Genomic DNA, 26101 nt, shown 5'->3' with positions numbered 1-26101 from the left:
ATTCTTCATAAGTTATTTTAATATAAAATTACTAAAAAAAATTATATCATAATTGAAAGAAAAATAATAATAGAAGGAATAACACTATCACTAACATCTCACATCTATTATAGAAAGAACAATGTAAATTACTTATTGATATATATATATATATAAATGACACCGGTATAACTTTTACTAATTTGATATTTTATTCTTATAAAACAAAATTGATGTAAAATATTTATTTCAAAATATACTAAAATATGAATATTTTGATTACTCTCAAGTTGTTGTTCAATTTTAACAAAATTTGATATACACATATAAAGTGATATGAATTTTCAATCTAACGGTTGGATTTACAAAATTCACATTTAATATAAAGTTATTGAGCAGTGTAACACTTAGTAAAAGTTACACTGGTATCGTTTGAACCCTCCTCATATATATATATATATATATATATATATATATATAAAGTTTCTCAACATGAAATTAATAAAATCTTAGTTACGACTAATTTCTCAATAAAATTAAACAAAATGACCTTATTGTCAATAAAAAATAAATATTAAATAAGACTCTTTTATTTATCAAAATTACAATGTAGTATCAAATTTGAGTTTTCAACATAAATCTTTACTCCAATTCTAATGGTTAAATGAGATTCATCATGATAAATTGATAATATAAGCAACTTTAATAAATTGTTTTTATTAATTTTGAAAATATCTCATTTCAAATAGTCTAGTTTGTGAGCAGCAATAGGATTTGTACCCTAATAACACCTTGGCTGGTAGCAGATTTCCATGCACCCATTTTTTTTTATTTGTAGAAATTATAATTCAACATAAATAAAATATATAAAATAACTTTGATTGGAACTCACTTCCGGACCAAATAGTCCCTGAAGAGAGGCTTGGCGTAGTAACTTGGGTTCTTATACTTACACTTTGACTCTTCTATTTTTACAATCTAAGAAAATCTCATGCACAAATTAAAAGAATCAAGGAAGCTATTACATCAATTCTCCTAAGTAATTTACACTTTATCCTTGGGATCATTTTCACCCAACATATATACTATCTATTTTGCTGAAGAAGATATTGTTTTCAATGATTCTCAGACAGAGCTTGATGTGTTTTTTGTGCTCTACCCAGAATAAGGAAGTGGAGAACTGGATCCATCCTGCAAAAGGGTCATCAAATTAAATAAGGTCACTTTATGTAAACGGATTAATCAATCACTTATTTAACAAGAGCTTATAGAAAATAAGCAATAGGACATATAGGAAAATCCTATTACTATATTACTCTCATGAACTCATCCAAACATCAGTTACGTGCTTTTGGAAGTTTTTATTTACAACTTATTTCAACTTATCACATAAGCACTTGAGAAAGTTCATGATTGTCCATAAGTTACTTATTTGAATAAGGGTGTGTGTAGATAAACTTATCCCTAAGTAATTCTAGAACAAAATAGGAAGAAAATAAAAAGAAGATAAAATTAGTATGTGTATATGCTAATTTATAGAAGTTTTATCATATTAATTTTTTTGTAAAACTAAATTTTAACTTATGTATAAACTAATTTTAGTTTGTGAATAAATTTATTTTGTTTTTCGTCTTTATTTATTTTTTCTTGAAGTGCTTATAGAAGAGTTTTTCTAAATAACCTTTTAAGTTATCTATAATAGCTTATGGAAACAACTTACAAATTACCTGAAAACGGTTTTAACTTTAATTTCTTCTTAATTGTAGAAACAAAAAACAAGTTATTCTATAAGCACTTAGTTAGGTTGTTTACCAAAATACACCTTATGGATATGATTAAGTAAACTTCTCCAGAAGTAGTTTTAGGTAAGCAAAATAGGAATGAAAAATGAAATAAATTTTTACATAAAATAAAATTGGCTTATGCATAAACTATTTTGTAGAAACTTCCTCATATTAACTTATTTTTAACTCATGCACAATTTAATTTTAACTTATAAAAAAACTTATTTTGATTTTTCTTCTAATTTTACTCTTTTAGAAATATTCATGTAGAAGCTTATCCGAACAGACCTTAAATAAGTGTCATAAAACCTCAAGTCAAGATCCTCGATAATTCCAACATTAACTGAAAGAACCTTACCAGCTGAAGAGAAACTTGGCTCTGATTGGATGGGCTATAATAGCCACTAAACATTGAACACTGATCATTGTTTTCAGCAAGTTCTCTAAGCCTGTTTAGTTCAGGTAGCACTTCCTTGCCAAGATCAGGTCTGTCTCTCCTCCTAAGTTCAGCACATCTGAGACCAATCTTTGCCATGATCAAGGCCTCCTCCACTGGCCAGTCAGGCACTTTTGAATCCAACATATCAGCAAATGTGCCCTTCTCAATGGCCCTCTCAACATAATGTGTCAAACCCATTGGAGCCATTGCTGTCAAAATTTGCAAGAAAATGATACCAAGAGAGTATATGTCAGATTTCACTCCCAGCATTCCTGTCTGCTGGTACTCAGGGTCTATGTAACAGAATGTTCCAGCAGCAGATGTCATTCTATACTGTGTCACATTGTCTGCTACAGAGGGTGGAACCAGCCTGGCCAAACCTACATCACTGATCTTGGACACATAGTTTCTGTCTAGCAAGATGTTGGCTGGTTTAAGGTCTCTGTGCACAAGAGGCTCAGGTTTGGTCTGGTGGAGGAACAACAAGCCTGTGCCGATTTCGGCCGCAATTTTGAACCTCAGCTGCCATGGAATCGGGGGAGTGTTTCCTCGACAGAAGAGGCGATCGTCTAAGCTTCCATTTGTCAAGTGCTCGTACACAAGGCAGCCATACTCAGGGCAGGCTCCTAGGAGGAGAACCATGTTTGGATGCCGAATGCAACTCAGTACCTCAACCTATCATGTTCATACAACAAAAGTATGGTTGTAACATTTGTGTTGTGACTTTTGAATAATAAAAATGCAGAAAAATGTAGGCAAATGTGGCATAATTATGATTACAAAGATTTTTCAAACCACAATTTTAAAGATAAGATTCTTAATTTGAAAATGTTTTTAACCATCACTAGTAAAGGTGAGTAACTTAAGTTACAGTTTCACTTCAATTTAAATCAATTGTAGTTGTAGCTGCACCCTCTTGCATTTTAGAAGTATTAGAAGCCTTTTCACTTTAGAGATACTTAATTACCAATTTAAAACCCTACGAGGAAGTCAACCAAGTTTATAGGCTTTATGTCATTTACCAAATCTCACTTCACCAAAATAGACAAGCACAAGAGAGGTTACTACTTTGGAATTTGGATATCATAAAACTTTGTGCATGTTTTTTCCACATGTATTAGCCATATCTTCCCTACTTGCCTTGTACACACCTAAAACCCCACAATTTCCTTTAGATTTTTACTTTGGTTGAACCTGCAACTTCCATTTATTTTGTAGCATTTAAAATATTGCATATATTGGCCAGGGAGTTTTGTTTGTCTACTGTATTACCTCTCTTTGAAACTGTGACCTTCCTTGAGCTGCGTCAGGACGTAGAACCTTCACTGCCACAGGTGTATGGTCCAAATGGCACTTATAAACTGGACCATAACCCCCTTCTCCAATCTTCAGTGACTCACTAAAAAAATTTGTTGCAGCTTCAATCTCCTCAATTGTGTACCTTCTATACCTCACACTATTTGAAAAAGCATCAAATGCTTTTCTTTTCTCTTCTGATTCTCTAAATGCTTTCATTTCTGCATTGATTCTCTTTTGTGCTTCCAGTTCTGCAATTCTCTTTTGTGCCTCAGCAGTCTCAACGGCTGCTTTTGATCTCGCCTTCTCCTTCTCTGCGATTGCCAATGCAGCTTCTTCAGCGAGCCTTGCCTCCTCCAATCTCCTCTCTTCCTCTAATTTCCATCGCTGGAGTTCCACAGCCTGTGATGCATTGCATAACATGTCAGTCTCAAATCTTCTTGTGCTTTTAAAATGCATATGTAGATGCTATTATCTCATACCTTTTGTTGTGCTGTGAGTGCTTCTTTGCAGGCATTGCTATACATTTCCATTGTTTGCTTAAGCTCCAACTTCAGTCTTCTCATTTCAGCCTCCACATCATCCTACACTTGCAACAAGATTATCCACAGGCTAGTGACAATCAGGAATCAAAATGCTTTACCCTTATAAATAACATTTTAAAGTAACTTAAATATTTGACTATTTGATCATTTGTTTGTAGGGTAAACTACCTTCTACCCCTTTAGTTTAAGAGAAAATAGGCTACCCAGTGGTGATGAAAAACAGTTTTATACTATCATTCGATCGCAAACCATTATGCATGGTAAACTTGTTGACATTTACAATAACTACCTTAAAAGTCATATCAATAGTGATTTTTGATTGGTTGAGAGTATAAAACTATTTTAAATTGAAAATGTCTAATCATTAAACCCTTAGTTTAATACTTGCTCAACTTATCCCTTAAATTTTTTATACTTTTCACTAAACACTTTTAAGTTAAAGTGAAAGTTGTCAAATTCCTTCAAATTTGCGAATCAAGTTACAGGTTTAGGCTATTGACCAGAGGTTAGCTTACCACATTTTTCTCTTAATGTTACTATATTTGTTCATTTTATGAAACAGTTTGGTTAGTCACATAAAGTTTGTTAAACATTACAATAACATTATGTTAAACTACGGTAAAAGACATTATACACTTCTAGATTATCAACCATCATATTGATTTTATGAAACATTTTATTTAATTTAGGTATAATTTAACTTATATAGTTACATATGTAGCCTAAGACCCTATTGATGTCTTCATATTCAAGAAAAACATTTGCAAAATCTATCTTTCTATAAGAAAATGTATGAATACATTTTTTCTAGCTCAGCTAAAATGAGGAGGGTGCATTAGGATAAAGCATAGTTATAACCGTTAGACTTTTTTAATCAATAATTGATATTTTAACTACTTTCATATTTTTATATATGTACACACTACACAGTACATGTATTTCACCACTATCTCAATCATTAATTATTTATCATAATGGGCCTCTTATATGTGAGAGAAGTATTAACACATGCACATGCACAAGTAGAGTAGAAGTAGAGCAGGAAAGAAAAATGCACATAGGCTGTGTTAAGGTTATTTATTTTGAAGACTTGTTTGAGAGGATATATTTATATCAAGAGGAGGGTTATCATTCAAGTCCTCATGATTTTGTTTTTGGTTACTATTCAAAAGGTCTTTTTATCATTAAAGTATGTGTGTACTTTATAAATTGTTATTTCTTCTCTTATTTTATCGATATAGAACCTTGTTTGTATCTCAACAATTCTTCCCTTAACCAAGGGACCTAATCTCTCATTCAATGGAATCTGTCTTTATATATCATTTTATCATTATGTGAAATCTTATTTGTATCCTAACAGGCTGCATGTATTTTCCTTACCATGCCCTGTGATGTAGAGGAGAAGCCATCACTTTCTTGTGAGAATGATGAGAAATCAGAGTTGATATCCATAGACCTTCTTCCAAAATGCACAGATTCAAAGCTATAATTATTTCCATCTATGTCAGAGCTATATGACATCCGGGGATTTGACATAGATGTCTCTGAGTTGTGGTTGTTGTTGCTCTGTAATGAAGGGAATAAGCGATCTGTACTTGACCTTCTAGAGCTTACAAAGCTTATGTCAGTATCTGGCAACGAAATTTCCGCATATGACCTATCATTCACACCTTTCCTAGTCAGTGGTGACCTGCTTCCAATACCATTTTCTGTTTAGTTCATGGATACTTGTTAACCATGCAAGATGAAAGTTGTCATAGCATGAATGAAAAGGGAAAAGAAGAAACAAATGAGTCCAAGTATCTAACCCCTTATCATGAATTATCAAAACTTCCAATTTATATGTTCCCAAATAACATTAGTTTCTTTGAATGAGAACCTTAGTACATTTTAGGGATCAAATAAGAAATATAGTAGTTTATGATAGGACTAATTTGCAAGTGAGTGAAATTTTAGATGTAAGATGCTCTTTCTCGAGTGAAGGAATAAATTAGCCATGCAGTGTATATAATAGAAATGAATATCATTATTACCTGAAGAAGTCTGTTCCTTCCTGTGATCTACGGGGTGGTGCTGGTGTCTCAAAAGACCTCCTTTCAAGTCCTTAAAGAAACCAAATTTCTCATTGATCAACATCATGACAAATCACACACATATAATATAATATAATTCAATAGTTAGATCAGTTAAATTTTTATTCTACAAAGAACTATTGAAAGTGTAATTTTACTAACTTTGACACCTAATGTCAATAGATCATGACCCTATATAAATATAGATGTACCATATTTTAGAAGAGATGAAATTAGATGTTACCTTTGGCACTATTGGCCAGAGGCACACGTGATTCTGAATGGTCTGACCTAACATTGGGTTGACTAAGTTGGCTTTGAAGAGGGGAAAAGGCAGGAGCAGCACGAGAAGCTGATCTCATGGATTGAATCTTCCCTTTGGCAACAACATATACTGTGCAGAAATCTGGTGCTCCTTTTGATACTATTCCAGGAATATCTGCTACCTTGAATCTTCTGATTCAAAAAAATGTTCCTTAGAAAAATGATGTACACACATATTATATGCATGCCCGCTATAGAAATTCTAGCAACTGTTTATGCACATGTTTGGATACAAGCATAGAAGAGAAGTTTCTCTACCAGAAATAACTTTCTATTTTTACTAGAAAACTCTCAAAAATACTTCTAAATTTTATTCAAATAGAGTTTTTGTATGTCCATTGACACACCAAGGTACATAACCATAACATAATCATTTATGACACAAGGTTTTTTTGATAGCTTGATTACATTAAAGGCTAATTTTGCTTTATTTTATATGATTTTATTGTTATGGATTTCATTTATTAGCTGCACTTTATAATATATATATATATATATATATATATATATATATATATATATATATTCTTTTCCAATGATGGTTGCTCATGTATCCACTTCAGAGTGGAAGGTAAGAGTTAGAAAGAGAAGTAGAAAAACGTACCTAAGAAAACCACCTTTGTTTGAAGAGCCAATGACCAAATGCTCAATTGCATATTGAGAAGCATATTCAATTAAGCCTTTGGATACGTCCACATCTTCTAGTACAACGTCCTTGCAGTGTATCTAAAAACCAACAACAAAAAAGAAAATAAAAATGATTAGATCCTCAGATAATGTAAGAATTCTAAAAAATGAAAGCCATTGCCAAATTACTATTATTAATTTATTATTACTATCGCTATTACTTTGTATATAAGTATTTTTAGATAATTTTTTTTAGAAGTACTAGAAGTACTTCTAAGTGAAAACAAAATAAGAACGAAAATAAAATAATTTTTTTATAAACTAAAATTAATTTATGCATAAATTAATTTGTAGAAATTCTCTTATATTAGTATCTTCAAAAACTTTTTTTTTCTTGTACGTATGCTCGATTTAACTTATAGAAAAGCTTGTTTATTTATTTATTTCTCTAGTGTTTCTGGGTAAGTTTATCTGAACACAATCTTATGTATGATTCATAAACATTTTTACATTATCATCACCAGACTTTTCAAAGTGGACCGAATTTGGGATGCAAAATGGAAGCATGTCGAGAGAACAACTAAATTTTGTAGAGGAAATATGGACCAAGACTCCAAGAAATGGGGCTAAAGTTAGTTGAAGTTTGAGTTTTTGTTCCACCTCTTTGTTTTCCTTCCAAGAAAAAGAAAACAAAACTTACATCTTTCCTTGCACAAAATACACGATATGGCCGAAAAATTTCTCTTGTTTGCTCATCTGGGTCCTTGCAAACAAGTGTAAACTTCTCAACAATACTATGTGTCCCTAGCCCTGCAACCAACAAAGTCACTAAATTATCTTCTTTTTTTCCATAAACATGGTTTACATAATATCTCAAAGCTAATAATCAAGGACTAATCTACACTTTCAAAATATGTCTTTTGCTAGTTAAATATTATTTTAACATTGCGCAAGTCATCCTGAGAGCGCTAGGTCAACCGTGTCGTTAAATAATCTAGTACCTAGTAAATGTTTGCCAACAAATGTTTCTTTTTCCCTTTCCTTTTTGAAACATTTTTCTTTTGTTGTAATCTAAACATCAACATGTCATATAGCAAATAATAGACATATACTAATGATGCAATGAGGCATTCATGCATATGCCATTATATTATTCTTACTCGTACAAAAATGAGTTTTATTATTCTTTCTTATACATTTATGTTTCTAGACACCTTTTCCAATATATTTTTTTTTCTCTCCTTTCCTTCATTAGAATAATTATCTTGTTTCAAGCTTATCTCTCTTATCTTTTTGGTTCAATTTAATATTATTCTCCAAAAACTTTTCATAGGAGAAGAAAATAAGGGGAAGTATAATTAACTTTACTTCTTTGTTTCTCTAAAAGAATGTATACATAAGTTAATTTTGAGTCAGAAGAATAATCCATTTTACTTCATTTTGACAAGTTTATCCAAACTAAGACTTATCTATTTCCTAATTGGACAAAGGGTAGTACACAACAATTGTAAAAGTATGTGTCTAGTATTATCATTGTATGTTTCATATAATAGCTTTGAAACCAAATCACTTAACCCAGTGGTTGTAAGGCGTGTTGTGGACATGGGTTGACTTGATATTCTTGGGTTTGATTTCCATCTATGTTAAAAATCACATCTCATGAACACAAATTGGTCATTTTTTGTTAGCTTTAGGACATTGAATAGATCATGTCCATTGACAAAATAAAAATATAATAACATTGAAAAGAACATGTATGAGGTATAATAATGAAAACTTACTTGATAATATCATTGAAAAGAACATGTATGAGGTATAATAATGAAAACTTACTTGATAATATCATTGAAAAGAACATGTATGAGGTATAATAATGAATTCTTACTTGGAGTTACAAGAGAAGTTGTTGCAGAAAGAGAAGAATGCTTTGGCTTGACATGAATGAGAACTAAATTTGAGCCTTTGCTGAGGAGATGATCAATGGTCCATTTGAGTGCATTCTGGCTCCCCTTGTCTGAATCTATTGCCACTGCCACTATTCCATTGACCCCTTCCTTCTTGTCGTGGTGATTCTTTTGCAGCCACATTACTCTCCCTTCCAAACACTATCTTCAACTTTTAGTGCTCTTCTAATGAAAACAAACCACACAAAACAAACCAAGAAGCCAAAAAGTCTTATCAAAGAGACCTCTAAACTTTCTTTCCTTGTTCTCTAATCCCCTTTAATTATCTTATTTTTTTCTTTTCTAATATTTGTTATTTTCTAAACGGGTTCTATGTCACTCTTTTGAAGAGCAATGAAGGGTAACTCAATTGCTTTTGGTTTCTTTTTTGAATCTCCTCTGTCCCTCCTTGAATGCCGAGAGACAAAAGGACTTTGATGTTATGATGTGTTGTATTTGTGTACTTTGTTGAATGTTTTGGTGTTTGAGGCAATGAATTGAACAAAACAAGAAAGAAGAATGAGGAAAAACAAGTTCCTCTAACTAGAATTTGCAGCCATCTTTAGCTAGTTTGAGATTTTCACGGAACCACACAGATTGTACACTCTCTTCTTCTCTCTCCAAACTATGAGAGAATAACCAAACTTTGCGGGTTTCCTTTTCTTTTTTGGAAACCCAATGGTGCATCTTGACAAGGAATACTTTTTCTAGGAAACGGAATGGTGCATCCATTCTTTTATTCACGAAATACAAATTAACGGTTAAAATATTTTTTTATTCTTTATATTTTCATTCGTATTATATTTTAGTTCATATAATTTAAAATATTTTTTTAATATTTATTGATGAATAATTATAAAAATGTTTTATACGTTGATTTAAATTTATATAACAAAAAATATTATACAACTTTTAAATTTTTTAAAAATTTACTAACTTGATATATGTATTATGAGGAGAAATCTACTTAATTCAAGAGTAAGTATACCTATATTTACTTCACACAATAATTCATTCTACAATAAATTTTAATAATCTAACTATTAAATTAAAAGTTCTTAATGTATAGATTAAATTTGTAAATTTTTCAAAAATTTGAAAACTATTTCATATTCATTTCATTAATTCAAATCAACATATAAAATATTTTTATGATTATCTGTTAATTTGAATTAATAAAATAGAGTATCAAATAGTTTTCAAATTTTTTAAAAAAATTGCAAGCTTTATCTATGGTTTAAGAGCTTTTAATTTAACATTTGAATCATTAAAACTTGATGTAAAATGAGTTATTGTGTGAAGAAAATGTAAGTAAATTTACTCTTGGACTAAGTAGATCTTTTATCATATTCACTTACTCCAAAAATAACTTTTAGTAAAGTTACTTCACTCAATAAGTCAAGTTATATGTTGAACTCCAACAATCTCACTGTTAAATTGGGAGTTATTTATATACAAATCAAGTTTACAAACTTTTAATAAATTTTAAAATCATATGATATTTTGTTATTTAGATTCAAATCAACATATAAAATATTTTTATGATTATCTGTCAATTTGAATTAATGAAACAAAGTGTCAAATAATTTTTTAACTTTTTAAAAAAATTGTAAACTTCGTTTATGCGTTAAAAATTTTTAATTTAACGATTGAACCGTTAAAATTCAACATACATTATGATTTATTAAGTGGAGTAATTTTATCAAGAGTTGTTTTGGGAGTAATTTGATCTCTCCTCTCTCTTTATATATATAACTATAATAAAGATGATAGACTTTTTTTGTATACATATTTTAGTTTTAATTTTACCCTTAAACTACTCCTTCATAAATTATAAATCAACCACACCTTTCAAATAACTACCGACATTCTACTATTTTTTTTTTCTTTTTTTGACTTTTTCTAAACAAGAGAGACATACTTTCAAATAATTACCCTTTTATTTTTATTTTTGTATAATAGAGGCACGTAGTACCATTTTTGCTAATATATATAAGAGATTCACTTATTTCAAAAATAAGTTTTAGTAGACTTATTCTACTGAATAATTCATGTTTTATATTAAATTTTAACAATCTAACTGTTAAATTAAAAGATCTTAATAAATAGATCAAGTTTGCAAATTTTTAAAATTTTAAATCTATTTGATACTTGGTTTCATCAATTCGAATTGACGAATGGTTATAAAAATATTTTATACGTTAATTTGAATTAATGAAACAAAGTATCAAATAATTTTTAATTTTTTTTTAAATTTATAGACTTAATCTATGTATTAAGAACTTTTAGTTCAATAGTTAAATTATTAAAATTTGATATAGAATGAGTTATTGAATAAAATAAGTCTAAGTAGTCTTAATGTAAAAATAAATTAGTCCCTCTTATATAATATTATACACACACTACCTCTGTTCCTAATTATAAGCAATAAATTAAAAAAATTTCTAATTATAAACAATAATCATTAATTTTTAATGTTACTCGAGGATAAGTTTCTTCTATATTAATTGTTAATTCTACTTTCTATACACTCACTTATAACTAATATTAAATATAACAATCACTTAAAATAAAGAATATTTTTAGAATAAAATTAAAATTTATAGCATAAACAATTAAAAAAAACAACTTAATTACTTATTTTTTTTAGTTTTATCGCTTATAATCAGCATTGGTGACAGTATTAATTAAGTATTTATGAGATTTAGGTGTCTAAAAATTATAATCTAGAAATAATACCTAAAGAGTTAAAGGTAGAGAGATATTAAACCAATTAAATCATGAGGCAACATAACATATAAAGTCAACGTCATGTTTCTTTAAATTATAGAATAAAAGAAAATTATAATTATTGTAAAGCAACAAATATAAATCTGATTTAGATTATTCACCGAAATGATACAAAGTCTTAAAAATGAATGAAATCTATATATAGCATATAGGAAATCATAAATAAAAGATCTAGCAATAGTTATAGTTATAATAATTATAATAAAATGTTTTTTTACACTTTGTGCAAACACAAAAACAATTTTAGCCAGTGACCACCTTGACCACATCAACAGCAACCACAGCTGTAACAGAATCAGTTAACCACAAGCTCAACTGCAATTTTGAAACTTGAAAATGCAAGTCCTCAATTGAGTTGTTATAGCTTGAAACTCATCAATTAGTGACAGAGAAAGAGAAGTCATCTTCAGTCACATAAGAAGAGTACTCATCATCAGCACTATCCCTCTCCTTCAACTCCTCAATCTTGGCCACAGCCTCCCTCCAATCCCACCTATTCTCCACACTCCACTCACAGCAAAACATCCCAATTTTGAGCAGCTTCAACATCTCACCCTCCCCATTCCTAGTTCCCTTGATGTCATTATCAAACACCTCACAACTCCACTCTTCCCTCACCACTGAGTCCACCCATGTTGCCAGGTCAGCTTTGTTCCCCCCCTTCCCATGCCTCAGGTAGTTTGCTGGAAACTTCCCAGTGAGAAGCTCCAGAATGAGGATCCCAAGACACCACACATCACTCTTCTCATTTGGCCTCCCATGTTGGCTCACCTCTGGGGCCTTGTAGGCTACCATGAACTGCTGAGCATGACTCCTGTTCATCACTGGCACAAGGCCATACTCTGTCAACTGTGGCTCAAAGGAATGGTCCAGCACCACATTGGAGGACTTTAGATGACCATGTGGTAGGCTTTGTCCTGGGAAGTTCTCATAGAGGTAGGCCAAGCCCCTTGCCACTCCTTTTATGATCTTCAAACGGGTTGACCAGGTTAGTTCTGAGCTATTCCTACCTGCATGCATGTCAATGCAAAAATTGATAATCATCATACATTTAAAGCTCTACTAAATTCTAATCATGATAAAGTCCAAACTTGAGCAGTTATTCGTGATGGTTTGTTTTGGAGAGATATATTTTTCAATAGAAGCGTTATTTTATTTTGTTGATTAACTACACACACATTTTTACATTGATTAAATATTGTCCACTTTAATCTTCATCCTCATGGATTTTCTTTTGATCATCATCCAAAAGGCCATAAATCAATAGAGTATATGTATGTTTTATAAAACATTGTTTTTTCTCTTTCTTAATGTTGTGAGACTTTGTTTGAATTTCAACAATTTCATTAATGCATGTTTTATAAGAATGACTTTATTAAATAAAATAAGAAGGGAAATGATATCAACACTCTCTCCAATACTTTTTTTTTGTCTAATAGATATGGTCTACACAATATTCTAATGATGAAAACCAATTCCACTCACCAAGCTTAGCTTTAACATTGCGAGAATCAATCTTGGGACTTTGCAATCATTGAGTCAAGAGGTTTGGTTTCTCTAACACTCTTTTGCTAATACTTGCTCTGTTATTAGTTGAAAATCACAAATTCTAGTGGATTCTACCACTAAATCAGGAAAGACTCGCTAAATGAGATGCAAGACTCACATTTGTGAAAAAGAATATTAGAAAGGGTGTAGCTAGCATTAGTGGTTGTTTTCAACCATGAGATTAAAATACAAGTCTCAAAATAGAATACCCACTTAAAAACTTATGTGTCCTCGTGATTTAACTGGTTAACCTCAAAAATTTCCCAACTATTATATGCTCATCTCTCTACCAACAACAACAAAAGTCTTTTCTCACCAAAGTATAGATTTTAAGATGCTATTAATCTCGGTTAAAAACTAAATTCTCAGCAAAATTATTCATCGTGAAAATAGAACTGCTACACCACCTAATAATGTGCATATTCTTTCTAACAAAATGAGTTAATTCAAGTGGTCTGGAATGATGAACATCTTTAATTCATTACTTGGTTGAAGCCAATCAAAGTGCAGGCTCTATTTATAACTATAACATTTATTACCATTATAAAATAAAACATTATAATACCATGTAGATGACTGGCCAAGCTGCCATTTTCACCGAAGTCATAAACCAAAAACTTATCTTCTTTTCTGTAGTAGAATGCAGCAAGAGGGAGAAGATTAGGGTGTGTCAAACTTCCAAGCCTTTGCATGTGCTCGATGAACTCTTGTTTCCCAACGTTGTTCATGTTCCTAAACCTCTTCACAATCACATGAGGTCCATTCAAAATCATGGCCTTGTAGGTGGAACCAAAACTGCCACTACCAAGAACCACAGCTGAGGCTCTAAGAAGGTCCTGCAAACTAAACCCCCCTCTGTCTTCCCTAACAAAGTTCAATTCTCCATCACCACCCTTCTTGAAATCACTTGTCAGATCAATGGATTGTGACTCCTTGAAGCCTGCACTGCTCTGGGAATTTGCCTTCCTGCCTGGTGTTAAGGGTTGCAACCTTTTTTTCCTGTGGTTATGGATGAATAGAAGTGCTACTATTGAAGCAAAGACAACCACTGCTACAACTACAAGGACAATTATAAGGATGTGGTTGTTCTTTCCCTTTTCATGAGGTGGAGAATAAGGGTCGGGAGTCAGTGATTTAGAGACTTTGGGGTGGGGGGGGATGCTATAATTGAAGCAGGGTATCATAGGTTTTCCACATAGGAGTTTGTTGCCTGTGTTGCAGAAGAAACATTAAATTGAACATGTAAGATAATAACATCCAACAATAACAAGAAGAAGAAACAATAACTAGAATTTGTTTGGATACAAGTTTAAATGAACTTCTCTATTGAAAATAAAGATATTTTTCCTATAAAAAAACTCAAAAAATATTTCTAGTTTGTATCCAAACAGACTCCTAGTAGTCTGTCTAAGATAACTTTGAGGAGTATGTGTACTTGAATGGATGATTAATAAATGTAAATGAATTTAATTTTACAGTCAAATGCTGATGCATAAATCTGAATCCAATACCAGTAACATTTTCTTAATTAGGAAGTTAGTCTATAAAGCTTCATGTGTGTGTATCAATCCCTTGTTTTTATAAAGGTCGTGGAATATTAAATGAACCAGAAACACAACACCTCATTGAAGTTTCCAAACCAGTTGAAAATCAATGGTAAATGACTAATATTCCGCTAAAAAATAGAAGAAAAAAAATTTAATAAAGTGGGTCACTATTAACAAAATGAGTTGAAGAACAAAAACAGAAAGATATTAAGATTGTTGAGCATCTAAACAAGGTTATAAAAGTTGTGATTGCAATTTCAGCTGCAACATCAAGGTGTTTACAGTGTTTGCAACCGCAATTGTAACAGCATTTGTCCTCAATTTCCCATAATATCAAGAAACACAACAAAATTGTGATCGCAATTTAAAACCTTGCATGTAATTTAAAATCTATTCCTAGGCTAATGACATGGCAAGAGTTTCCAAATGTACTATAAAATTTTATCTATGATCTATGTAGAAAGGAGTTATAGGAGGCAAAAGGTTTAGTTTGGCAAAGGAGTAAGTTATCGGTAAACATGGATTTTCAACTCCATGTAATGAGAAACAACAAACAAATTAAAAACCAAGCATGTGTTTAGAGAACACAGAAATGACTATTTACTTTACTTACCAGCAAATGAACTTCGATCCTTGTCGCGTAGACTTTCTGGTATTTGACCCTTCAATTGGTTATGCGACATATTTAACACTCTGAAGCCCTTCTGATGAAATTCTGGTATGTTGCCTTCAAAACCATTCCCATGTATGTCCAAATCCCAAAGTCTAGGCAAGTTAGCAAGTGACTTAGGAATAGAACCCGTGAAGCCATTTTCTGCCAAGAATACCCTTTTCAACCTTCTCATGCCCTCAAAAGCATCATCCGGAATTTCACCAGAGAAGTTGTTATTGGACAGAAACAATGCCCTTAACCTCACAAGCTTTTTGAACTCAGGCATTGGACCCTCAAATGCATTGTTAATGACACTGAAACTTGTCAAATTTGACAACTCGCGCAAGGCTTCTACATCAACCTTCCCCCCTAGCCCCATATTCTCTAGTCTCAAGCCATAAAATGTTTGGCCATTGCGGCATAACAAACCCTTCCAACCGCATAAATTTGACTCGTTCCCCCAGTTTCTTAAGGCACTGTCATTGGACAAGGAACTCCTGAACCTCATCAAAATTTGAGCATGCGTGTCTCCAAAAGATGGCACAAAACAAATGGCCAACACAATGAGCATAAGAAGGCCATAGTATGGTCTTCTATTAGCCATAATTAGTTGATCAGAGGTTGAACCAAAATGGGTTATTGGTTGATGAGAAAGAAACTAGAAAGAATGAGAACAAAGAACTAGTGAACTATTCCAAGTTTGGAAGGGAGTGTGCATAGGAAATTAAGATTCAATAACACTGACAAAGTCCTACATGCAAAGAATATGAGCTTGTCATGCCGGCCATATACGAGAATTGATTTGGATTTGGACCTTGTTTACTATGGTACTTTTGTTTAATAGCGTATATTATATCTAATTAAGGGCCTAGTTGAAAGCTGTTTTTTCTTGTTATTGAAGACGAATATGTCTTCTACTGCATTGGCCGTTGCTTCATTCATAACAATTTCATGGGACTTTTATTTGTCTGGTGTGCTTTGTTATATTCTCAATCATGTAACCACGGTCGTGGCATGGCTTGAATGCGCCAAGTGTGTTTATTTTGGATCATACCTACATTTCTTCCCCGCATATTGATGAGAACTAAGAAGTTGCCAACGTGCTAAAAAAGAACTAACATATAATTACCCAATGATCGTATAAGAGAATTTCTATATAAAAAGAGAAGACAAGTTCTATCAACCTTTAGTACGTAGCCATTTTTTGTCCCTAGTATATATGTACATAATCCATGTAGTATTTACGGAAGAAAAACAAAATAGTGTTTTATTACATTTTGTTTGTGCAAATATGAATGAGACTCTTACATCAATAGATTTGAGTATATTTAATAGCACATAAGTGAGAAGGCTCATTATAAACATGATGACTTAAAGTTTTGGATTAAGATGTTGGTGAAATCTTCTTACATTCTATCACTCTTGTATCATTGGATCAACTTTTGAATACAAGCAAAAGAAAAGAGAAGAAAAAACTCATGTTTATTGATAACAAATTTTAATTAATATCACTCAATTTAATGTTATAATTCTCAAAAAAAAATATCTATTTAATTGAGATTGTATTTTTAATATTTTTAAAATAATAATAATAATAATATATTAAATAATTTCTTTAGTTAGTGTATTTTTTTCTTTCTGGTGAGAGTATAACTTAAAATTAAGGACCAAATTTCACATGAATTTATAACTACTAAATAATATACGTGCTTTGTACTTATTATTTAAACATATGTAGTAAACACATTATTATTATTATTATTATTATTATTATTATTATTATTTAAATATATGTAGTAAATATTTCATTTATTATTATTATTATAAAGTATATGTATTATTAATATGCCTATCAAAAAAAAGTATATATATTATTAATTAAAAAAATTATAATATTTTTTCAAAAAAAAAATTATATTTTATATTTATAGCTAATATAACTATAATAAAAGGAATATGACATTTTTTTCATACATTTTGTGTCCAATTTTATCTTTGTAACTATTACTTTGTAAACCATTATTTTCATTTTTCTTGTAAATTTCATTTACAAACCACTCACAACATTCAATTAACTATTGACTATTGTATTTTTTATTTTATTTTTATTTTAAAAAAATAGAGACACATAAAGTGTCTTTTTTCTCTCTAATAATCAATAATAAATATATAGTACGTATGTTATTTATTAGTAATAAATTTTATATAGGTATCTTTGGAGTATCTATTTTATCTTAAATGATTCACCATACACCAAAATTGTTGTCCCTTAAATTAATTCATCATTTACACTTTTATAATGCACCCTCTATATCCTAGTATATCACCACAGAACACTATCAACCACCATACACCATCATCGAAGACGATTTCTGGTGGTAGTGCCACTTATTTTTTTCTTTCTTTTTTCCCTTCTATTTCTTCCCCTGTTTGTCTTTCTCCTTTCTTCTTCAATGAGTGTGGATTTTTTGTGACACACAATGCACGTGTGTCGTGACACAACGGAGACACACGTGTTCAGATCTACTACAAGATGATGGTGGATGTGTGACTACGAATGTTTCGTGAATCAACAAAGATCCAAGCATTTGAATCTCTCATTACACACAAATCTTCCACTAAAGAGAAGTTACAATCATGGATCCAACACAACAGAGAAGTTACAAGGATTCCACATGCATGATTATACTAAGGTAGTTTTCAAAACATATTATCACATTGGGATTCTTTGGAAACTATTCTCCACATTCGGGTGGTCAACGAGGGTGTTGTTAGTCAACTCAACAATATTCTTGTCACATTATTTATTTATTTATTTTATTCACCTATAAATGGCTAATGGACATGTGGCATGATGCAAATGTCACTCGATAGCAATACTTGTTTCTGTTGCAACTAGTTAAAGCGACATATATTATTATTTTTATGTGTTGTGGTGGACCTTAGTGAATTTTTTTCTCAAATAATATTTTTTTAAAAAAATTACCAAAGAAACATCTATTACACATTATTTATCTAAATAGACCTCTTTACTGTTCACACTCAGAATTCGATGGAACCGAATTCTGAGCACTATTATTTTTTTTTTTTTTTTTTTGTGTTTAGTTTTTGAGAAAGAGGAAAACTGGATTTAGAACGGGCCGTTCTGCAATCAGAACGACTCGTTCCAAATAAAAAATATACATATGACGAATGGATCAGAACAGACCGTTCTCCATGTAATACAAGTAGAACGGGTCGTTCTCCAAGGAGAACGGCCCGTTCCAGTTGTAAAATTGACAAATTCCTGAACCTAAAACGAAAAATAAAATAAAAAATTAAACACTACTCAGAATTCGATTTTCCGGGAACCGAATTCTGAGTATAAACAGTAACAAAGTCTATTTGGATAAATAATGTGTAATAGATGTTTTTTTGGTAATTTTTTTTTATAAATATTATTTGAGAAAAAAATTCGGGCCTTACTGGCACTATTTTTTTATTTTTTTTTTTCAACACGATTCGTAAAGGACTATTATGAAACATATGTTTTGCTACTTTGACACATTTGTGGTTGTTCCCAATTGCAAAAACCCTTTTTTTAAAAAAATAAATAACTTTAAACTTTTTTCCTGATTTTATTTATTTATTTAATTAATCAAAAGAACTTTTTATTTGGTTAATATGTGCTGTAGTTCTCACTTGCAGAAAACTTTCTTTTAGATTTTTACTTTTAACATTTTTGTCTGATTGTTTATTTATTTAATCAAAACATTTTTTATTTAGTTAATGTTTAAATTTATATTTTTTTATTTTTTAGTAAAAAAATAAATTTTATGCGTATTTAATTTATATATTAATTTTTTATTACAATTGAAAGGTTAAAACACTATTTAAGTATTTGAAATTGTATGTTGTAGACACTTTGATTCTCAAAAGTATAAATTTTATTATAAAAAAAAATAGTTCTTGAAAGTGTACAATTATTTACTTTAATCCAAAATTTAAAAAAAATATATGACATGATAATATTAACATATATTTAAAGACTAAAATGACAAGAAATTGATAATTTTATGAATATAAATGAAACACTTATAGTTAATATTAAAGGTGGGAAATTATTCTAGGAACTTAAAATGAAATAAGTATTGTAAACGTCACTTGTCATTTTTATCCTCCTGTTTTTAGTTTCTATATATATATATATATATATATATATATATATATATATATATATATATATATATAAATATTTTAATTCCAAAATTATTACCAAATAAAAACTGTTTTGATTAAATAAATAAATAAAAACAGACAAATATGTTAAAAACTTAAGGATTAGAAGAAAAAAAATGTTTGCATGTGAGAACAGCGTCATGTATTGATCGAATAAAAATGCCTTCTGAATCGTGTTGAAACTTATTAATTAGACAAAAAGGTTCCGCAAGTGGAATAGCGGCACATATTAATTAGAGAAAACGTATGTTTCGTGTAGTACGGACCTTGCCAATCATGTTGAAAATAAATAAATAAAAATTTAAATATGTTTTCTGTCCTATAAATTTAAAATAAATTTATTTTTAATCTTTAAATTTAAAATTTTAATTTCTAGTCTATTTTATTTTCATAAATTTTGTTTTAATATATCAATGTCACCAATAACATATTTGAATATGAGAAATTGATATAGTTATGTAATATCAGTTAGATTTAATGTAATTTTTTCATTAAAAAGGATACTAGTAGCTAAATTTTATGCAATTGTATTTAACAAATTCTTTAACAAAATTTGAGTATAACGATTAAAATAATATTTTTTTTAAAGTACAGAAACTAAAAAAATCAATTTTAAATTTAAGAGACTAAAAACAAATTTATCTTTGATAGATTAACAATATATTTAAACCATAAATAAATAATAGGATCATTGAGATCCAATGTGACAAAAAAAATGTTCGTTTCTTAATGAATTAATACTACAATAGCAGAAAAAAAAATAAAAAATTATGTCACTACATAAATAATTTCAAAATAAATTCACTTTGATAATATTTTGAAAAATAAAATAATAAAAAAGTCTCATAACTAAGTATTTCTTCTCTTGCATTTTTATCTTTCTTGTCTTTCATACTACATAAACAATTTATTAAAATTAGAAACCTACATACCAGATTGATTATTAAATAATTTCTTAGATATTTTAAACATATCATAAATAAGAGAGAGAAAAAAAAATAGGCGTCATATTAGAAAGTAAATATAATTTAAATAAAAAAATATTAATTACATTGTAAAATTTACTTTTATTTCTTTTAAAAATTTTGAAATTTATTTTTATCCTCCATTTATTTTTTTTATTAAATTAGTCTCCTTAAAATTATAATGCACAAAGACTAGGTTTTATTTGTAGCTCTGTCAATAATGTTGTCCACATGGAAAATCTAAATACATGTGGTAAATAAAAAAAATTATAGTCTCTAAAAATTTTTAATTTGTTTTTATCTCCCAAATTGTTAATATTAAACTAGTCCTTGTAAAAATATAATAAGCTAATAAATTTAGTCCTTAAGAGATGTTAATTTCATTTGTTTAAAAAAATTTGTTCTAAAAGATTAAGTAGTAGATATAATTAAATCATTTTAATGCTCTGTCAAAAATAAAATTTTCATCCCACCAATAATAGATATAATAAAAAAATATTTTGTCAGTAAATGATTTCATAATATTGAATAAAAAAGGATCTAACTATATCAATTGTCTAACTTAAATTAGATGGAATTAACATTTCTCAATATCTAGACTCAATTTGTTCTACTTTCCTAGAGGCATTTAATAGCAAAAAAATTAGAAAACCAAAAGCAGATGAGATTTTCTTGAGGGTCTAAATTTTTTTTTTCATTTGTTACATGTATTTTTGTTTGTTATGTAGGGCACCAACAAAAGAAGGAATGGCCTTAACATGTTAGAATTTTAGAGGGATTAATTTAATATAAAAAAATATGAAGGATCAAAAAAGTGAATTTGAAGAATTTTAGAGGAACTAAAAGTAATTTTTACCCTATATTAATTCATGTGTTATTTTCTATAGTAGAAAAAATTAAAAAAAAAAAATTGAACAACATAAATTACGTCTCACGAACGCAAATTAATCATTCGTTGATCGTTAAATTTTGACATTGTATGATGATTTGTCACCCCTTAAGTAACATGATATTTAGTGAAATGACATATAAAGATAAAAAAAAATAGCATACAAAAGATCTTAATCTGTATATATTTTTATGAATGATTGATATTTATTTTATTAATAAGATATTATTTACATGTTTTCTTATTTTTTCTTTAAATATCATATTATTAAATGCATCACATCTCTTAAATATGAGTAAATATTAAAATTTGACAATTAGCAGATTTCAATTTAACAAAACGACCAAAATTTTGTCTTTTTAAAATTAAAGGAACTAAATTTTTTATTTTAAAATAAAGGGACCAATTTTACAAATTAATAAAAATAGAGAAAGTAAAAATATAATTTAACCTAATTATTATAAATTCTCGAGAAATGCTAAATATATAATCTTGTACATTCTTTTGTTTGATGGTTATGGTTTTGAAACAAGCCTTAAAAAGTACAATTGATAGATATGATTTTATAAAAGAAATCATGTAACTTGTTAATATGAATTCCCACTAATAACTAAAGAATAAATTAATAACGATTAAAAATATGATAAAAATAATATTTAATATTATATTAATATTATAAACTACAATCAAATTCAAACAAATAAACTTAAATAATATCATAAAGATAATGATAGAAAAAATATCACTAATATTTTTTTTTTTTTTAAATTGTTCAATTTCATAAAAAAAATCTAAAATAACTCTTTGGTAGTGGCGTATTAGTATTACCCTGACTTGATTAGCATTAAATATTGGTTCGGGTGGCAACCTATTTGTCGGCGCTATAGAATATCCATATTCGATTCTAATCCGGCAGCAAAGCGATGGTATTGTAACTGCCTCATTCTCTCTCGTCTTTTTTTTTTTTTTTTCTTTTTTCCCTTAAGGTATGCTTATGATGAAAAGAAAAGAAATGAAGGAAAACATTAAGAAAAGTGTGGAGAAGAATATAAAAATAAATATTGTAACATTCCAATTTTTTAAAAATAAATTAATAAAAAAGTTTTAATTGTTTTATCTTTTCTAATAAAATATATTTTCTTAATAAACGATTTAAGGATAGAAAAGTGTCACATTTAGTGGTATCAAAGCAATTCGGTCTATCTGACCAATGTGTTATATGCTTGTTATGTTTTTTTGTGTACTTTGTTTATTTATTTATTGCGTTTGTAAGAAATAGTGATGTTGAAGCCCTGAATGACTTTATCCAAGTTGTGTGTCTCATTAGTAAAGTTCCCTTAGCTGTCATGTATGATTTTGGTGCAACTCATTCATTCATATCACATGCTTGTGTGTCAAAATTGAATTTGTCAATGTCTTCTTTAAAGTTTAAGCTTGTGGTGGAGACACCAACTACTGGACTAGTTTATACTTCTGATGTTTGCCTAAAATGTCCTTTACAATAGAGAAAAATAGATAAAGTCACTATTGTGGCTACACTACACTAACATTTCTTCTGCAAGCTTCGTTTGGTATGAAAAGTTGATAAGTTTCTTTATTGATCAGATAAGAGGTACTATTTGGTAAAATGCATTTAATGTTTGTATTAAATGAGTCAATGGTTACCTGTCATCACAAGAAAAGACAATTAAGATAAATAAAGCAAACTTGTGAGTTGGATTTAAAGTATTGCAACTCTTCTCCAAGCTACTATAAAGAAGACTCGAAGCTTAAGAAAGAAAGAGACACACAATATATAAAAGACACAACATGTAGAAAAAAACTTGTATAGAAACATACACTTTGTAAATTATTCTTGTATATAATACTTATTCCTTATTGTAAAAACTTACTACTCTATATTGGTTGTTATAACGTCACGTGAGACAAATAACATTTATGTAACCTTTATAACCATTGTTATAAGGTTGAGCTTAGAGAGACTTGTTTGTAAAAGAATACTTATTTTAAGCCTAGAGAGGTTGACTATAAAAGAATACTTGGTTTGTAGGCTTGGAGAGGCTTGTTGTGAAAAGAATATTTGGATAGTTGCTTGAAGAGACAAGTCAAAGAATACTTAGGGTGGAGGTAGAAGTGACTTGTTGAAAGAATACTTATATCTTTGTTGAAAGATAGTGAAACTTAGTTTGATTAGATTGAGAATTGGATGTAGTATCGGTGGTTGAGACAAACTAATATAAAAATACCCAATGTTTTGTCTAAACTCTCTTTGCACTCCATTTGACTAATGTTACTACTTTGCTACAAAAAACGTGCAAGTTTTTTATATACATTATTCAACTCCCCTTCTAATGTTTATCTTTTCTTTGCACATACTTTCTTTGAAAGGTGGTGTGAATCTATGTAGGAGGGTCTTTGTAATCCTATACCTATAACTTGGGAGTGTTATGGTAAGGAGTCCCTAACGAGTATGGGGAACAACTATGATCAACTATAATACTTCATCTGGATCTTAATGGATTAATAGATCTCTTTTAGTAGAGAGTGGATTGAGAGGGCCACTTAGTGTGTGATAATCTAATCCATGTGCTCCTAAACTTCCTTGTATTAGAGCACATTTTGAAAATATTGGAGATTAGTACCACATACATATACAATTAGGAGAATAAGTTGCATGAATATTTTATCTTCCTTGTACTTCACTCATTTTGTGATGTTTTCTCATTTTCTTGTTTAGATTGATCGTCATTCAAGAATAAAGTAGGTATATGAGGTTGATCATAAAGGAGATAAAATTTAGTACTTTAGTTTGATGTTTTTGGGGTCTTGCTTGGATGATGTGACATTGGAGCTAGAAGACATTTCACATTTTATTTAATTTGACTTGGATTTATAGTTGTTTCATGATGTTATTTTATTTTGAGATTTTGTAAAAAGTTAGTTTATGCATTCATTTATGAAATCTTATTTTTTTTCTTTGTTCGAAGAGTTTTACTTATGACATGTAAGCCTTTTTTACTTTATGTAGTAATGAAATTTTTTTATTTTATCTTTTCTTATTAAATAAATTTTCTAAATAAAAGTGTTATAATTAACAATTTGGAAGCAGAAAGGTGTTACACTCACCTCTAGTTCTAATATAAGAAAAAAACTCATTTATTAGTCTCAAATATAAGTAAATTTTAATTAAATTTACTCTACTTAATGTTATTATCTCTATAATATGTTTTTCCTTTTGTTAAATTATATTTTCAATTATTTTTTTAGTTTTAATATCGAATTTCAAAAAATGATAATTTAAGAAATTAAGTTATTTTTTTAAAAATGAGATTATTACAATTAAATAATATTAATTAATTTTCTTAATTAATGTGAATTATTATTTTTTATTCATATTCAAAACCGAATGGATTATCTCTTAATTTCTTCCTTACTTATTTTAGAAATTAAAAATATGTATCTAGTAAACAAACAATTTAATTATTTCAAGAATATTATTTGTATTTTAGTTTTTTTTGTAACTAATTTGATTTTTTGGAAAGATGAATTAATTAATTAATTAATGGTGGTAATTGTGACACCCTCTATCTCACATACATATTATACAATAAATATAAAGTACATTTCTTGAGTAAATAAAACATTCTTAATTGAAATAAGGTTTTAAAACACACAAATAGAAAGTTCACATTCATATTTCACAAATGTAGTCTAATGCGAAAATGATGACAAAATAAAATAGTAGCCTTTCCAAAACACAATAACAATAATGAAAATCCTATGCTAATCCTAACTAAGCCCGATGTCACATGTCCTATCAAAAGACACCACACAATGAGACTTAAACCTCACACCAACATCTTCATGCTGATGATCACCTGCAACATAATAATAATACACATAGAGCAACAAGGGAGTGAGAAACATCTCACTCTAGTTCAGATGTAGAAATAAATGTCAGGATACACACACACAATCATAACAAATACCACATAAGTTACACATAATCAAACACAACTCTCAAGTTATAGATACATTAGAATACATGCACATTCACTTATCATGCAATAATCTCATGGACTCGACTCATAAACACATGCATGTGGCGCCATACAAAAGTTGCAAAATTTTCATCACTAGCATGTTGATACAACAACATACCTAGGGGCACATTCACTCATAAATACATCACTGGTGACCTAAGATATACCTGGAATAGCTCAATACATCTCTAGCATGCAGCCCAAGTGGCACACCTAGAATAGCTCAATACATCACTGGTGACCCAAGGTACACTTGGAATAACTCTATACATCATTGGCATGTGGCCTAAGCGACACACCTGAAATAACTTAATACATCACTAATGACCCAAGGTACACGTGAAATAACTCAATACATCACTGGTGACCCAATGTACACTTAAAATAGTTCAATACATCACATGCGGCCTAAGCGACACACCTAGAATAGCTCAATACGT

The 26101-nt window shown here is 29.5% G+C and overlaps 2 protein-coding genes and 1 long non-coding RNA gene across 5 annotated transcripts; 1 reads left to right on the top strand and 2 right to left on the bottom strand.

Moving 5' to 3' along the window:
• Positions 1–837: 837 nt before the first annotated feature.
• On the bottom strand, positions 838–9543 carry LOC109806115 (U-box domain-containing protein 35). 3 transcript variants are annotated; one of them, XM_083063537.1, is made up of 10 exons: positions 8952–9543; positions 7767–7876; positions 7044–7165; positions 6360–6571; positions 6077–6146; positions 5424–5733; positions 3981–4082; positions 3475–3900; positions 2122–2877; positions 838–1170 (listed from the first exon to the last, which is right to left on the bottom strand). In XM_083063537.1, the coding sequence occupies exons 1-10, from the start codon at positions 9151–9153 to the stop codon at positions 1135–1137; spliced, it is 2346 nt and encodes a 781-aa protein (XP_082919663.1). In that variant the 5' UTR covers positions 9154–9543; the 3' UTR covers positions 838–1134. The 3 variants fall into 3 exon arrangements, with proteins under 3 accessions (XP_082919663.1, XP_082919665.1, XP_082919664.1); XM_083063539.1 differs by having other exon boundaries at positions 5424–5700; XM_083063538.1 differs by having other exon boundaries at positions 6360–6568.
• LOC145951690 (uncharacterized) lies at positions 3781–6573 on the top strand. Its single transcript, XR_014429587.1, has 2 exons — positions 3781–3921; positions 4012–6573. It is a non-coding gene; the product is annotated as an uncharacterized LOC145951690 (long non-coding RNA).
• Positions 9544–11675: 2132 nt separating the features above from the next.
• Positions 11676–16378, bottom strand: LOC109806170 (pollen receptor-like kinase 5). Its single transcript, XM_029272775.2, has 3 exons — positions 15508–16378; positions 13913–14557; positions 11676–12809 (listed from the first exon to the last, which is right to left on the bottom strand). The coding sequence occupies exons 1-3, from the start codon at positions 16148–16150 to the stop codon at positions 12175–12177; spliced, it is 1923 nt and encodes a 640-aa protein (XP_029128608.1). The 5' UTR covers positions 16151–16378; the 3' UTR covers positions 11676–12174.
• Positions 16379–26101: the final 9723 nt, after the last annotated feature.

This window comes from Cajanus cajan, chromosome 9, assembly GCF_000230855.2.
Source record: "Cajanus cajan strain Asha chromosome 9, NIPB_CcT2T_4, whole genome shotgun sequence".
Lineage (NCBI taxonomy): Eukaryota > Viridiplantae > Streptophyta > Magnoliopsida > Fabales > Fabaceae > Cajanus > Cajanus cajan.
Note: the sequence above shows the minus strand (reverse complement) of the source record. Positions and strands in the feature narration are given on the sequence as shown.

What these genes read in the sequence shown, in the direction of transcription:
- LOC109806170 (XM_029272775.2), bottom strand. Translation starts at nt 16,150, where the DNA reads ATGGCTAATAGAAGACCATACTATGGCCTTCTTATGCTCATTGTGTTG. An exon ending in GGATCGAAGTTCATTTGCTG is followed by an intron (nt 14,558 to 15,507) that starts GTAAGTAAAGTA and finishes TCTGCAACACAG; the next exon opens with GCAACAAACTCCTATGTGGA. An exon ending in CTTGGCCAGTCATCTACATG is followed by an intron (nt 12,810 to 13,912) that starts GTATTATAATGT and finishes ACATGCATGCAG; the next exon opens with GTAGGAATAGCTCAGAACTA.
- LOC109806115 (XM_083063537.1), bottom strand. Translation starts at nt 9,153, where the DNA reads ATGTGGCTGCAAAAGAATCACCACGACAAGAAGGAAGGGGTCAATGGA. An exon ending in AACAAAGGTGGTTTTCTTAG is followed by an intron (nt 6,572 to 7,043) that starts GTACGTTTTTCT and finishes TTTTTGAATCAG; the next exon opens with AAGATTCAAGGTAGCAGATA. An exon ending in TCTGGCCAATAGTGCCAAAG is followed by an intron (nt 6,147 to 6,359) that starts GTAACATCTAAT and finishes GGTTTCTTTAAG; the next exon opens with GACTTGAAAGGAGGTCTTTT.